The 14,445-nt window shown below is 36.8% G+C and overlaps 3 protein-coding genes across 3 annotated transcripts; 1 reads left to right on the top strand and 2 right to left on the bottom strand.

Moving 5' to 3' along the window:
• Positions 1–2,297: 2,297 nt before the first annotated feature.
• LOC133296864 (uncharacterized) lies at positions 2,298–4,273 on the bottom strand. The gene is made up of 3 exons (XM_061495912.1): positions 3,586–4,273; positions 3,296–3,520; positions 2,298–2,977 (listed from the first exon to the last, which is right to left on the bottom strand). The coding sequence occupies exons 1-3, from the start codon at positions 4,271–4,273 to the stop codon at positions 2,298–2,300; spliced, it is 1,593 nt and encodes a 530-aa protein (XP_061351896.1).
• A 1,843-nt stretch (positions 4,274–6,116) lies between these two features.
• On the bottom strand, positions 6,117–6,662 carry LOC133296863 (pectinesterase inhibitor-like). The gene has a single exon (XM_061495911.1). The coding sequence runs from the start codon at positions 6,660–6,662 to the stop codon at positions 6,117–6,119; it is 546 nt and encodes a 181-aa protein (XP_061351895.1).
• Positions 6,663–8,464: 1,802 nt separating this feature from the next.
• On the top strand, positions 8,465–9,957 carry LOC133296862 (uncharacterized). Its single transcript, XM_061495910.1, has 2 exons — positions 8,465–9,620; positions 9,923–9,957. The coding sequence occupies exons 1-2, from the start codon at positions 8,465–8,467 to the stop codon at positions 9,955–9,957; spliced, it is 1,191 nt and encodes a 396-aa protein (XP_061351894.1).
• Positions 9,958–14,445: the final 4,488 nt, after the last annotated feature.

Raw genomic sequence — 14,445 nt, 5'->3', positions numbered from 1 at the left:
ATCAATTAAGTGTCATTGGGCTGGGCCCTTTCTTCTGTTAAGCCCAATTGTGTTGAAACCGGCAACACCCCCCCCCCCCCAAGCTTGGGCTGGGTTATGGATGTCCAGAAGACCAAGCTTGCCAATGAAATTATGAAAAGGAGATGGCAATAACGGTTTCGTAAAAACATCAGCAATCTGGGCAGTAGTTGAAACCGGCAACAGATGAATTAAACCGGATTGGCTCTTCTCGCGAACAATATGGAAATCAAGTTCGATATGTTTGGATCTCTCATGGAAAACCGGATTATGAGAAAGGTGGATGGCAGATAGATTGTCACAGAAAACCATAAACGGCTTTGGTCGTGGAATTGACAAATCGTGCAAGAGAAAAGACAGCCATTGAAGTTCACAGGTAATAGATGCCAAGGCACGATACTCTGCTTCGGTGGATGAACGAGAAACCGTTGTTTGCTTCTTTGATCTCCAAGAAATGAGTGAAGTGCCAAGAAAAACACAAAAACCTGTTATAGAACGACGGGTATCTGGACAACATGCCCAATCCACATCAGCATAACCACTTAGTTGCAGAGAAGAATTGGCAGGGAAGAACAAGCCTTGAGAAGGAGAATGCTTCAAGTATCTGAGGACTCGATTAGCAGCATCAAGGTGAGCATCAGTGGGAGCAGCCACAAATTGGCTAAGTTGATGAACACTAAAACTTATATCCGGACGAGTGGTAGTCCGGTATAAAAGTCTGCCAATAAGTCTACGGTATACTGAAGCATCTGGAAGCAGTGAACCCATATCACAGCTTAACTTGACTGAAGGATCCATGGGGGTAGAAGCTGGTTTGCAAGCTAGCAGACCAGTATCAGAGAGAAGGTCCAAAGTGTATTTGCGTTGATTGAGGAGTATACCAGTAGAAGAGTGTGAAACTTCAAGACCTAAGAAAAATCTGAGTTTCCCCAAATCTTTAATCTTGAACTGACTATCTAGAAAAGATTTCACCTGTTGAATCTCCTCCATGCTATCCCCAGTAAGAACAATATCATCCACATACACTAACAAAGCTGTAAAGTGATTGGCCTGCTGCTTTGTAAACAAAGAATAGTCAGCATTGGATTGAGAATAACCAAGAGATAAAAGAGCAGCATAAAGCTTGGAATACCACTGTCGACTAGATTGTTTAAGACCATAAATTGACTTGTTCAATTTACAAACCAGAGAAGGAGTCGAAGAGAAAACACCAGGTGGCAAAGTCATGTAAACCTCTTCATGTAGGTCACCATGAAGAAAGGCATTGTTCACATCAAGTTGCTCCAAGAACCAATGCTTAGAAGAAGCAAGTGACAACAATAAACGAACTGTGGTTAACTTGGCCACTGGACTAAAAGTTTCAAAATAATCCAAGCCTTCAGTTTGTGTATACCCTTTTGCTACAAGGCGAGCCTTGTACCTTTCAATGCATCCATCAGCCTTGTGTTTGATTTTATACACCCATTTACAATTGATGAGGCTCTTACCAGGAGGAACAGGAACAAGACTCCATGTATTGTTCTGATTAAGGGTTGCAATTTCAGTTTGCATAGCTTGCTGCCAGAAAGCATGTTTTGAAGCTTGTGTGTATGTGTGTGGTTCTCTGTGTGTGATAGTATTGAGACAAAAGGATTTATAAGCAGGGGAACATCTGTCATAGGATAAGACAGTAGATAAAGGATATATAGGATTGGAGGATGAAGAAATACCTGAGATGGACGGAGAAGCTGATGTAATGGAAAGGTTGCAGTGATAGTCTTGCAAGTAGTGTGGTTTTCTTCTGGTTCGAGAAGGTCTGCTAATGGGAGCAATATAAGGATTAGGTATGACAGTAGGAGGTAAAGAAGAAGTAGGTTGTTGTGGTAGAATGGAAGTATTAGGCCCAAGGGGAATATCATTGAAACTGTGGGAATCAAAAAAAATGGGAGAAGAATCAGAATGACCAAGAGAATTGTCTGTTGAAGTTTCTAAATCAGTAAAAGGAAAAATATGCTCAAAGAAAATAACATTTTGAGAAAGAAAAATTTTCTTGGTTTTGAGATCAAGGAGAATATAACATTTGACACCTTCTTGATAGCCTAGAAAAATAGTTTTATATGCTCTCGAGTCAAACTTGGTTCTATGAGAAAGAAGTGTGGAGGCATATGATAGGCAACCAAAAACTTTGAGATGCTCTAGGGAGGGTGGTTGTTGGTAAACGAATCATAAGGAGTGGAATGATTGAGTAAAGGAGTGGACAATCGATTGATAAGATGAATTGCATGACAAATAGCATAAGATCAGTATGGTAGAGGGAGATGAGACTGAAAAATGAGAGCTCTAGCTACATTTAAGATGTGTTGATGTTTTCTCTCAACAACACCATTTTGTTGAGGATTTTCAACACAAATCCTTTGATGTAAAATACCTTTTTCTTGATAAAATGATGTCATAGCAAATTCTGCTCCATTGTCAGATCTTACACATTTGACATTTTTCTGAAATTGATTTTCAATCATAATGATGAAATTCTGTAAAGCCTTTCTAGCTTCACTCTTGGTTTTTAACATCAAGGCCCAAGTAAAACGAGAAAAATCCTTAACAATAGTTAAAAAATATCTATGACCATGAATGGAAGGAATAGAATATGGACCCCAAATGTCTACATGAATCAATTGAAAAATACAAGTAGTTTTGGTATTGTTGTAGGAGTAAGGCAACTTATGTTGTTTAGCATAATGACAAGTGTCACAAGGATCAATGTCCTTAGCCAGAATGAAAGGAAATTTGATAGCCATATTTTTCAAAGTAGAATAAGGTACATGACCTAATCTATGATGCCATAGGCTAGAAGCATCAGTATTATTTGCAGAATGGTAAAAAATAGAAGAAGAAGAAGAATTCTTCAAGATCTTGAAATCCTTGAAGCCTTTTTCTCTACTTGAAGACTTCATCACATACAATCCTTCAATCTGATCAGCTGAACCAATCATCACATTGGTATTGATCTGTTTAATGAGACAATAGGAATTTCGAAAAATTAGATAACAAGATATGTTGTTGACTAATTTGGTGACAGATATCAAATTAATATGAAAGGAAGGAACAAATAATATTGAAGTGAGTGTCAAGGTTGGAGAAAACAGAACAGTTCCAGAAAAATGAGCAGTTGTGTGTGAGCCATCTGGTAAGGTGATAGAAATTGGATTGATTTTGGTCATTGAGATAAAATTGGAGGGAACATAACTGATGTGATCAGTAGCTCCAGTGTCAAGTAACCATGTGAAAAGAGAAATACCTGTAGGGTTGACTGTGTTAGTGTTCAAAACAGCAGTACGAACAAGATTGGTGGAACTGAGAGGAGTTTCTTCAACATAAGAACTTAATTGCAAACCCTTAATCAAATTTTGATATTCATCTTGAGGAATGGTGACCATGGCATCAGGAATATCACCACTGTCAATGACATCAGCATCAGTTTGAGAAACGAGATTAGCATTGGATGAAACTCTGGGCTTGAAACCTTGAGGATATCCATGTTTTGGTAACAAGTGTCAACAGTGTGGTTTGGCTTTCCACAATAGGTACAAATTTTAGTAGGACCACGTCCCTTATTGAAAAAAGAAGGGGATCCACGACCCCTACCACGACCAAAATTCTGTCTTTGGGAATTGTCAGAAAAGCTATTGAAAGCTCTAGATTCTGATGTGAGATCAGGTAAAATTTCACAATGCATTTGTCTCTCTTGTTGCATAATCAGAGAGAAAACTCGTATTAAATTGGGAAAAGGATCCATGAACATCACTTGAGATCTCACAGGAGCATATTGCTCATTTAAACCTTTGAGAAAACGAACCACCTGATCACGGTCCCTATATGTTCGCATCAAGGTATAACCTCCACAAGTGCATTGAGCAGCACAGCTACAAGCAGGTAAGGGTTTCAAATTGTCGAGTTCATCCCACATGATCTTCATCTGAGGGAAAAACTCAGTAACAGAACGATCACCTTGTTGCATTTTATATATGTATTCTTGTAAATCAGAGATTCGAAAAATATCAGAATGAGAAAATCTTCCTCGAAGATCAAACCAAGCATCACTAGCTCTATCTATCCACAGTATGGATTGCGCAATAGAACTACTGATAGAACGATGAATCCAAGATAAAACTATCATATTGCAACGCTGCCAAACTGGAAATGTAGGATCATTTTCCAGTGGACGTGCAAGAGAACCATCAACAAAACCTAATTTGTTCTTGGTTAAGAGAGCCATAGTCATGGATCTGGCCCAAGAATGATAATTCCTCTCATCAAGAGGAGGAGAAACTAACACCAAGCCTGGACTCTCGCTTGGGTGCAGAAAGAAAGGATTACCTGGATTTGTGTAAAAATCCGGGAGAATATTGTTCAAATTCGCCATGGAAGAAATGAACTTGCAGAAGAAAGATCAGCAAGAGATGAAAAATTTCAGCGGAAGGAGAAGAAATATGATACCATCTTATGATGTATAGATCTTCAACATGCAAGAACGAAAGATGAAAAATCTTGATATGCAAGATGAGAGAAGAAGAAGCCAACACGAAATTAAAGTGTTTATGTATATTAAGTTAATGAACCAGTTAACCAAAGAATGGTTATATACAACCCGTGAAGAAGAAGAGGAAAAGAATACAAGAATAATGCTAACTAACTCTAACCAATCCTTAACTGAATTAACAAACTAAAACTAAATCAATTAAGTGTCATTGGGTTGGGCCCTTTCTTCTGTTAAGCCCAATTGTGTTGAAACCGGCAACAATAATCCACCATAGTGATCAAAGTTTCAAAGGGAACAAAGGCATTGAAACAATTGAAATGTATCCCATCTTCGCCGCTAATCAGTATTAATTTCCGCTGGCTTCACTAAGCCTAATATAACAGTCATTCGACATATCTCTTATGATGATATATAATTAGGGAAAAGTTTGTGTAATTTTAAAGAACACAAACTTAGGTCTTTTTAAGAAAAAGATAGACACAAAGAGATTGGATCCATATTTTATTTTGTTTTTATTTTTTAGTGGAACACACACTTCTTTGTGTTTATATCTTCCTTAAAATGATCTAAGTTTGTATCTTTTAAAAAAATACACATTTTTTTTCATATAATTAAAAAACTTACCGTTCAAATCTAGATTTGAGTTTTGGATACTTTTTATTTTAATTAAGATTTGTTTTTATGACCGAACTCAAACTAGATTGGTTTCTAATCCATAAATAGGTAGAAAATTTTAAAAAACAAAAATATTTTTGTCTAGAGGTTACATGGGGTGGTGTACACGTTATTTTGAATATTGCTTTCCCAAAAAGATAGCTAATTATAAATTCATACCTACACTGGCCAATGGCCATACGTCGAATTATTATTTAATTAACACTGAACATACTTTCTCTTTTACGGTGTAAACATTAAACAAGACTTATTTCACAAATTTCTTGTTTTTGATATATCTTAATTAGCAGGCTAAGCAAAAATAATCAAATTGGATTGGTAACTAAATAATTAATTTTCGTCAGCACGTACGCAGAATAAAAGTCCAACACTAATTAGGCGAGGCCCTGATGCATCATGTGTAACGTTTGAATTAAATCCAAATTCATGCATTTACTTCAGACGCAACTCATTATCTTTCGTAATATTCAAGATAATTAAGTTTAACAATAATATCCTTAGTTAGCACATATTGGTAGTTGACCGCGTCACTTTTGTGACGTAAGCTGAATGACGTCGCGTTACTTCAGGGTATAAAAAATTCGAATTAACAATACTTGAGTTAACAACTCGAATTCACATTTAGAAAACACCTGTTCAGAGATGCCATGTGATATTATTAATGGACATGAAACTCGATGCTGATTTAAAAAAAAAAAAACGTTTATACTAAAAACTTAAAAAAAAAGAACAACAACAAGAAGGTAAGAAAGAACTCTGTTCTAAGTTCTAACACCTTTGCTGTTCACAATTCAATTCAATATGATGATGCTAAAAATAAATAAGTCAAAACTATCATGTGTGAGCGTTGAGACGAAAATACCAAGATAACGACAAAGAGAAGATCAAGCGAACATGTGAGAATTTAGGCTTCCTTTGCACGCATGGCGTCGTTGATAGCAACGGCAATGTTGCACAATTGGCGAAAGGATCTACTCCTTCTAGAGAGAATGTCGTCATCACCAGGAATGGAATCGTCACATGAATCAATTGCTGCTAATGCTGCCTGAAGCCATAAATGAGCATCATATCTGGAATTAGCCAATATGGAAGCAATAGTATCCTCAAGCTGATCTGCAGCGTCCAATAATGTCTCCTTGCAATCAGCCAAACCTTGTTGAATTGCAGGGTCCAAATCAGGGTTATCAATCATGCTCTTCGCATCATTTAGTATGCTTGAGGCATTTGCTGCTGCCTCCCTCAGTGATATCATTGCTAGGTCTTGTAGATTCGCTCTTGGACTAAGGATTGGGTCCGAAGAAAGGACACCCACGCAGAGATCCTTCGTTGTTGTTTTTTGACATACCTCGTTAATTAGGTCTTTTCCTCTGTTTTCATGTGCAACACTTTGGTGATGCACTAAAATGAGGCAGATAGCCAATAGCGACAAGTATTTTGTAACGGTTTCCATTTTTCTTTTCTTGTGTACGTTGTTGTTGTTGTCTTTAGCTTTTTGATACTTATGTTTCTGTTTATAAACTGGTCTGTGATGGGAGAGATGCGCTTGGCCTCAATTTTGTATGGTTTATCTGCATTCGTCGTTGAACGGTTATTGCTAAAATTAATCATGTTGTTAATTTAGGGATGGATAGTTTTTAAGTTATGCGACAGTGGACTTGTTTTGATCGTTCATGGCTTTTCTATTTTTGGCTACGCTATTTGTTGTTATACCGCACTCTCTGCTTAACAAATGTATAGCTTGGATTAGATATTTTGTTATCCTCAAAAATAAAAGCTAGTGGCCTTCTTTTGAGATCTTGATTTTCTAATTTGTAAGAGATTGAGCTCGACGCTCGTAACCATTTTGAAATGGTCAATAACGCACTTTAAAAAAATTAAAATAAATGTTATTAGATAAAAATTTATATTCACTGTATTAATAACTAATATGGAATTTCATATAATAATAACGAAAATAAGGTTAAAAAATATCTTGCTACTTGCTAGTACGTTTGTTTTAATCTTTTTTATTTAACTTGTATGAAACTGAATTGGTGCTAATCAACCCAAGGTGGTCGGACCATCCCCGGTTCCAGGATTCGATTTTCCAGCTTAACAAAAAAATTTTTGAAGTGTTATAGTTAGTGTGAGATGCAATCAATTATATATAATTTTGTTTGAGAAATATAAAATTATTTATGAGCCTTACCAACTTGAGCTGCTTTATCAAATTTTTTGTACTTTAAGAAAAACAGCCCAAGTCATGCTCGTTAATTTAATTTTTTCTTGACATTTAAAAAGGTTCTAATTTACTCTCTTTTTTTTTACTTTTTTTTTAACATGCAAAAAAGTTAACTGGTTTTTTCCTTTGTAACATTAAACAAAAAAAGAATATAACAATGTCTACTAACGCATAGGAGTGAACCTAGCCCAACATTTCATATTGGTAAATAGAGATTTTAAGAGTCGAAACTATTCCTAAACAAAAGGCCTGGATAATAATGAATTGTACCGGCCAATTGATAATACCCACTACTATCCACACATTGATTCCCATAATGTTCAAAAAAGAATATTAAACTGAGGCAACAACCCACCAAAATAAGATAGAAAACAAGATCCAAATTGATTTCACAGTCTCACACGTTCTAATTGTTTTACTTGGTATAGACTCAATTCTCCAATAAATTTCCCTCCCCTAGGTGTGAGTAAGTTTGGTACTGTGGCCAGTGAGTTGATGAAATTGTGACCGTTATGAGAATGAAAATCCCACACAACCACATATTTGTCTCAACATGCTACCGCATATTATCTTGTTTAGATTGTGAATACAGAAATTGTTAACAAGGGAGAGGGAATTAAGACATGCAATATATCTGGTTTAAATGGGAAAAAAAGTAGTGGTTTATATCCTATATATGGCAATTTCTATCTCGTGTGGAAGATAATATATGCTTCTAACAGAATTTTCACAAAAGGGATACAGGGTAGAATGCACACCTCATAGATACAAATATAGCACAAAGCAGAATCTATTACCATATATTTTCATTTTTTATTCTAGAATCTTGTATAAGGTGCCACGTTGGATTCAGTTGTAACAAACTTTTCTCTCATTTCTTTCTTTCCACCTTCAGTAGGAATGTGTATATAACAACACTCACATGTAAAGCTCTGATGCAATGAATAACAATATGAATTTTCACTCTCTCTTTCTGTTTTCTGTTTCTCAAATAATATGGTATCAGTAGACGTTTCGCCATTGCCTTCTCCATGGCTCGTGGCTCTAATACTAACAATACTGCTGCTGGTTCTCGTCCAGCTACTACATCTTCTGCTTCTTCTTCCTCTGTATCCATGGAGGATTCAAGTAGTCCTTATTTTTTGAGCAGTGGTGATCATCCTGGTCTCACTCTCGTTTCTCATGTTCTTCTTGGATCTAATTTTCATTCATGGAGCCGCGCTATGATGATTGCATTATCACCGAAAAACAAATTGTTTTTCGTTGATGGTTCCCTTCCGCGCCCTGTTTCTGATGATCTCTTATTTCAGTCATGGAATCGTTGTAACTCCATGGTAACATCTTGGATCTTGAACTCTGTCTCGAAGGATATTTCTGACAGTCTTCTCTATTTTTCATCTGCATCCGAAATATGGACGGATCTTCGTAATCGTTTTCTTCAAGCCAATGGTCCAAAAATATTTCAGTTGAAGCAACAGATAGCGTCTCTTACTCAGGGTAGTCTTGATGTTAATGGATATTACACACGTCTTAAGATTCTTTGGGACGAATTCCAGGATTACTCTCCCATTCCTGCCTGTACTTGTGGTGCTTCACGCCTGATTTCAGCTTCTCACCAACAGGATCATGCTCTCCAATTTTTGATGGGACTGAACGATTCTTTCTCCTCTGTTCGGGCTCAAATTTTGCTCATGGAGCCCCTTCCACAATTATCAAGGATCTTCTCTCTCGTGCTTCAGGAGGAAAAGCAACGTCAAATTACGTGCCCTCTGCCGGTGTTACCTGATTCCCCTTTGCTTAACTCTGCATCTGCTGTGGCTTCATCCCCGATTCCTGGTTCTGCTCCAATGGCTGCCATATCTTCTGCTCCGTTTCGCAGATCTCGCCCTCAGTGCACTTACTGTCACAATTCTGGTCACACAAGGGAGAAGTGTTTTAAGCTTCATGGATTTCCCCCTGGGTACAAGCCCAAGTTTGTGCGGCCCAATCCACTAACTCCATCAGCCCATGCTATTTTTAACTCCCCTAATCCCACTATAGCTGAGTTACCTAATCCCACGTTGACTCCCTCTCAATACAACCATCTCTTAAGTCTTCTCCCACCTACCGTTCCGTCATCCTCATCCCCATCCTTCACGCCACTGCCACTTGCCACCGAAGCTTCTCCTTCTGTTGCCAGCTTTAGCGGTAGGTGTTCTCCTTCGTTTCCTTTGACCTCTTGGGTTCTGGACACGGGTGCTACACATCATGTCACATGCACACCTCAATTTTTCATTTCACCACCTCACACATCTGATTCGGTTGTTTCTTTACCCAACAATACTTCTGTTTTTGTTCAATCTATTGGTAGCATCAAACTTTCCCCTTCCATTATACTACATAATGTCTTATATGTACCTTCTTTTTCATTTAATCTTCTATCCATCAGTGCACTCACTCGAGACTCTTCCATTGTTGCTAATTTTTTTTCTTCCTCTTGTTCTCTTCAGGACCTTTCATCGGCCAAAGTGATTGGGACTGCTAAGAGACTTGGTGGTCTTTATGTTTTAGATGCTTTATCTTTTTCCCATTTTAATGTCCCCCCATCCCTTTGTTCCACTGTTGGTATGCCTTCTTCTGTTGTTTGGCATTTTCGACTTGGTCATTTGTCTCATCCCATTTTGCATTCAATGAAACAAGATTTACATTTTACTGATAACAATTGTGTCTCTTCTCCTTGCTTGATTTGTCCAATTGCTAAACAAAGAAGATTGCCTTTTATACTGAATCCCAAAATGTCTAAGTTTTCTTTTGATTTGATCCATTGTGATATCTGGGGTCCTTTTCATGTTCATTCAGTTGATGGTTATAAATATTTTTTGACCTTGGTAGATGATGCTACCCGATTTACTTGGTGTTATTTTTTGAAACAAAAGTCTGATTTTCATACTGTTTTTCCTCAGTTTTATACACTCATGCTCACACAGTACAACCTTCCAATTAAATCAATCCGTTGTGACAATGCCCCAGAATTTCACTTATCTGATTTCTTCTCATCCAAAGGTCTCCAAATTTTTCATTCCTGTGTTGATAAACCACAACAGAATTCAGTTGTGGAAAGGAAACACCAGCATATCCTCAATGTAGCAAGAGCCTTGCATTTTCAATCCAACATACCTTTGATATATTGGCCAGAGTGTGTCCTCACATCCATCTATCTCATTAACCGAACCCCATCTCCACTTTTACACAATAAAACCCCTTTTGAACTTCTTTGTCACAAGTCTCCTAAATATGATCACCTTAGAGTTTTTGGGTGTCTATGCCATTACTCCACCTTGTCCAGAACCCGTCATAAATTTTCCCCAAGATCTTTACCTGCTGTGTTCATTGGCTATCCTACTGGCACTGCCTCCTGGTAAACCTGTTGTAGGTTGTAAATGGGTCTATCGTGTCAAATACCATTCAGATGGCTCTCTTGAACGTTTCAAGGCTAGACTTGTTGCTCAAGGTTTTAAGCAACAAGAAGGTATTGATTTCTTTGATACATTTTCTCCTGTGGCCAAGATTACTACTGTCAGATTACTCCTTGCTCTTGCTGCTATAAATAATTGGCATCTCCTCCAATTGGATGTCAACAATGCTTTTTTGCATGGGGATTTACTTGAGGAGGTATATATGACAATTCCTCCTGGATATTCTAGTAAGGGGGAGTTGCCTCCTAATGCTGTTTGTCGTCTCACTAAGTCTCTTTATGGTTTGAAGCAAGCTTCTAGGCAATGGTTTGCCAAATTTTCCAACACTGTTCTTTCTCTTGGTTTTACACAATCTCAGTCTGAAAATTCTTTATTTGTCAAGAAGAATGATACTCTCTTTGTTGCCCTGTTGGTTTATGTTGATGATATCCTTGTTTCTAATGATTCCTCTGAGTTGCAGCAGTTAACTTCTGTTTTGGACAGCAAATTTAAACTCAAAAATCTTGGAGCTCTCAAGTATTTTCTTGGATTGGAGATAGCTCGTTCTCCAAAGGGTATTTCTCTTTGTCAACGCAAATATGCCTTACAAATTTTACAGGATTCAGGGCAACTTGGCTGCAAACCGCATACCACACCTATGGATATTAATCTTAAACTATCCCTGCATGAAGGTGACCTGCTGCCTGATCCAAAGCAATACCGTAGACTGATTGGTCAACTGCTCTATCTTACTGTATCTCGGCCTGACCTCTGCTATGTGGTGAATCACCTAAGTCAATTCATGTCATCACCAAGGATTCCTCATTTACATGTTGTTTATCGTGTTTTAGCTTATCTCAAATCCACTGTTGGGCAAGGTGTTTTTTTCTCATCTTCATCTTCTTTGCAATTAAATGCTTTTTGTGATTCTGATTGGGCTTCTTGCCCTGATAGCCGCAAGTCTACATCCGGTTTTTGTGTTTTTCTTGGTAATTCTTTAATCTCATGGAAGTCCAAGAAGCAAAATATTATTTCCCGGTCTTCGGCTGAGGCGGAATACAGATCCATGGCTGTTACTACTTGTGAATTGTTGTGGCTTCTCTCCTTATTACGTGATTTACATGTTGCTCATACTGGTCCTGCACATCTGTTCTGTGACAGTAAGGCTGCCCTTCATATTGCTGCAAATTCTGTGTTTCATGAGTGCACAAAGCATATTGATATTGATTGTCATCTTGTACGGGAGCACATTCATAAAGGAACTCTACGCACATTTCATGTCCCTTCTTCCAGCCAGCTTGCAGACTTGCTCACTAAGGCTTTACCTCCTACTCCTTTTCATTCACTCCTTTCCAAGATGGGAGTTTTCAATATCTACTCTCCATCTTGAGGGGGAGTATTACCATATATTTTCATTTTTTATTCTAGAATCTTGTATAAGGTGCCACGTTGGATTCAGTTGTAACAAACTTTTCTCTCATTTCTTTCTTTCCACCTTCAGTAGGAATGTGTATATAACAACACTCACATGTAAAGCTCTGATGCAATGAATAACAATATGAATTTTCACTCTCTCTTTCTGTTTTCTGTTTCTTAAATAATAAATAGCAATAATAACTAATCCAGATAAAATAAAAGAAACCAACCAAAAAGGATATTCATTCAATGGAGTTTATGGGCGTAGATCCTCTTCTTCTTTTTCTTATTATATCGGAGAGAGTCATGTTACAAGCTGATTCTATATAAATTTTGTGAATACCTTATACAAATAAAGGTGCGTTCGACCCTCTCTGTTTCATGGCAGGACTTTTTCCTGGTCGTTATTAAAAGAAGAGGATCCAGATATGGAGAACAAGCATTTAGCACATAAAAAAAAACTCGGAGGTTGGAGATTCCAATCAGTGTTTTAAAACCCGACTCGGACCGGCCGGGTCGACCCGGGACTCGGAGATCCGGTGGGTTCCCCGGTCCGAGCAGGTAGTTGGATCGCTTCTGCAGTCAACTTGGATTGGACCGGTTGACTCGGCCGAAACTCGGTTGACCTGGGTTAGACCGGTTATTCGTTTTTTTTTTTTGGTAAAAATTTTTTTTGTTGATAAGAACTCTTGAATTAAATCATATTCATATTTTACGATGAATATGATTAGAAGTAAGGTAAAAATAATAAGGTATTTTAGATTAGTGCAGTTCGTTTATGTAATTTAGTTGTATCTTATAATGATCTCATGAAGTTAAGTGGTGATAAACACTGATGGTCTCATGATAGCATCTCAACGATGGACACTTTTTTTTAGTGTATATTTCATGCATACTATTTGTTATCATGATAACGGTGACACTCTTTTCTTAGTGTATATTTCATGCATACTATTTGTTATCATGATTTAATTTATCCGTATCATCTCAAGCACAAAAGGTGCATTTAACTTATATTGCAATTTTAATCCAATATTAGAATATGATCTAGAGCTAGAAGCTTAGAAGTATATAATATTTGCTATCATTGAAAATCAATTTATTTTTTGAAGCTCATTGATAGTTTTCTTATGTGAATTTTTATTAATATAAGTAATATTTTTATACTTTTAATATGTGAACAGTAAATCCAGTTCAACCGGATTCAAAAACCTACTACCTCGACCAGTTCAATGACCGATCCGAGTTTTAAAACACTGATTCCAATCATCTAATCTAATTAGAGATTTGATTTAGGTGGTGAGGTGAAAAGGAAAGGCCCCACGGTGTACAATTTCATCTTCGTGTCATGGTGGAAGCGATAAGAATGCAGTATAGCACCACTAGATATTATGCGGTGCTTATCCTTTTTGGAGTTGGACTTAAGCCCATATAGTAACGGGCTTAATTGCAATGATATTGGGATCTAATACGATTGTGTTGTAAAAGCCCATTCAATAAGTAATGACATTGTTCTACTAAAAAAAAAAGCAAGTAATTTCATTGAACAAACGACTTCCCTAAACGTCCATGATAAGACCCTCAATTTTAAGTTGTTTCACTAGGCTTCTCTTGATAATCCAAAAAGTTAAACTATTTTCACCTATTTTGCACCGACACCGATATGAAACACAATATTTTGATACGTTAATTCTTAAAAATGTTAGATTTCAATATGTTAAGACACATTTTGATATTGAATAATATTTTTAATTTATATAGTGTATATTATATTTAATATTCAATAGTTTAACAAAAAAATTGAACTAAACTTATAATACCCTAAACTCCACAAAATAGTAATAGTAATATAACAAATCTAATAGTTAGAACTAAAAATGCAGCACAACTTTTGAACCCTTTTTGAGTCTTTGCAATGCGTGTTGAAGTATAAGTGAGTGTCGAAAAATATCGGAAACGACACATCAGATTTTTTTAAGTATTGATACATCATAAATTTCCACAGCTTCTACTGTCATGTTTTTGTACTAGGGGTGACAATCAATACGTATCAATTTGTTCAATCAATTTGTTCAATGTAATGAATAGAAAGTAATAAACTAATACAGCAAGCCTTTTTTTTATATTTATTTTAGACGAGTCGACATCAGATATTTCAACAA

Source organism: Gastrolobium bilobum, unplaced genomic scaffold (genome assembly GCF_033153095.1).
Source record: "Gastrolobium bilobum isolate Gb01-03AN ecotype WA unplaced genomic scaffold, APGP_CSIRO_Gbil_v1 utg50089, whole genome shotgun sequence".
Taxonomy (NCBI): domain Eukaryota; kingdom Viridiplantae; phylum Streptophyta; class Magnoliopsida; order Fabales; family Fabaceae; genus Gastrolobium; species Gastrolobium bilobum.
Note: the sequence above shows the minus strand (reverse complement) of the source record. Positions and strands in the feature narration are given on the sequence as shown.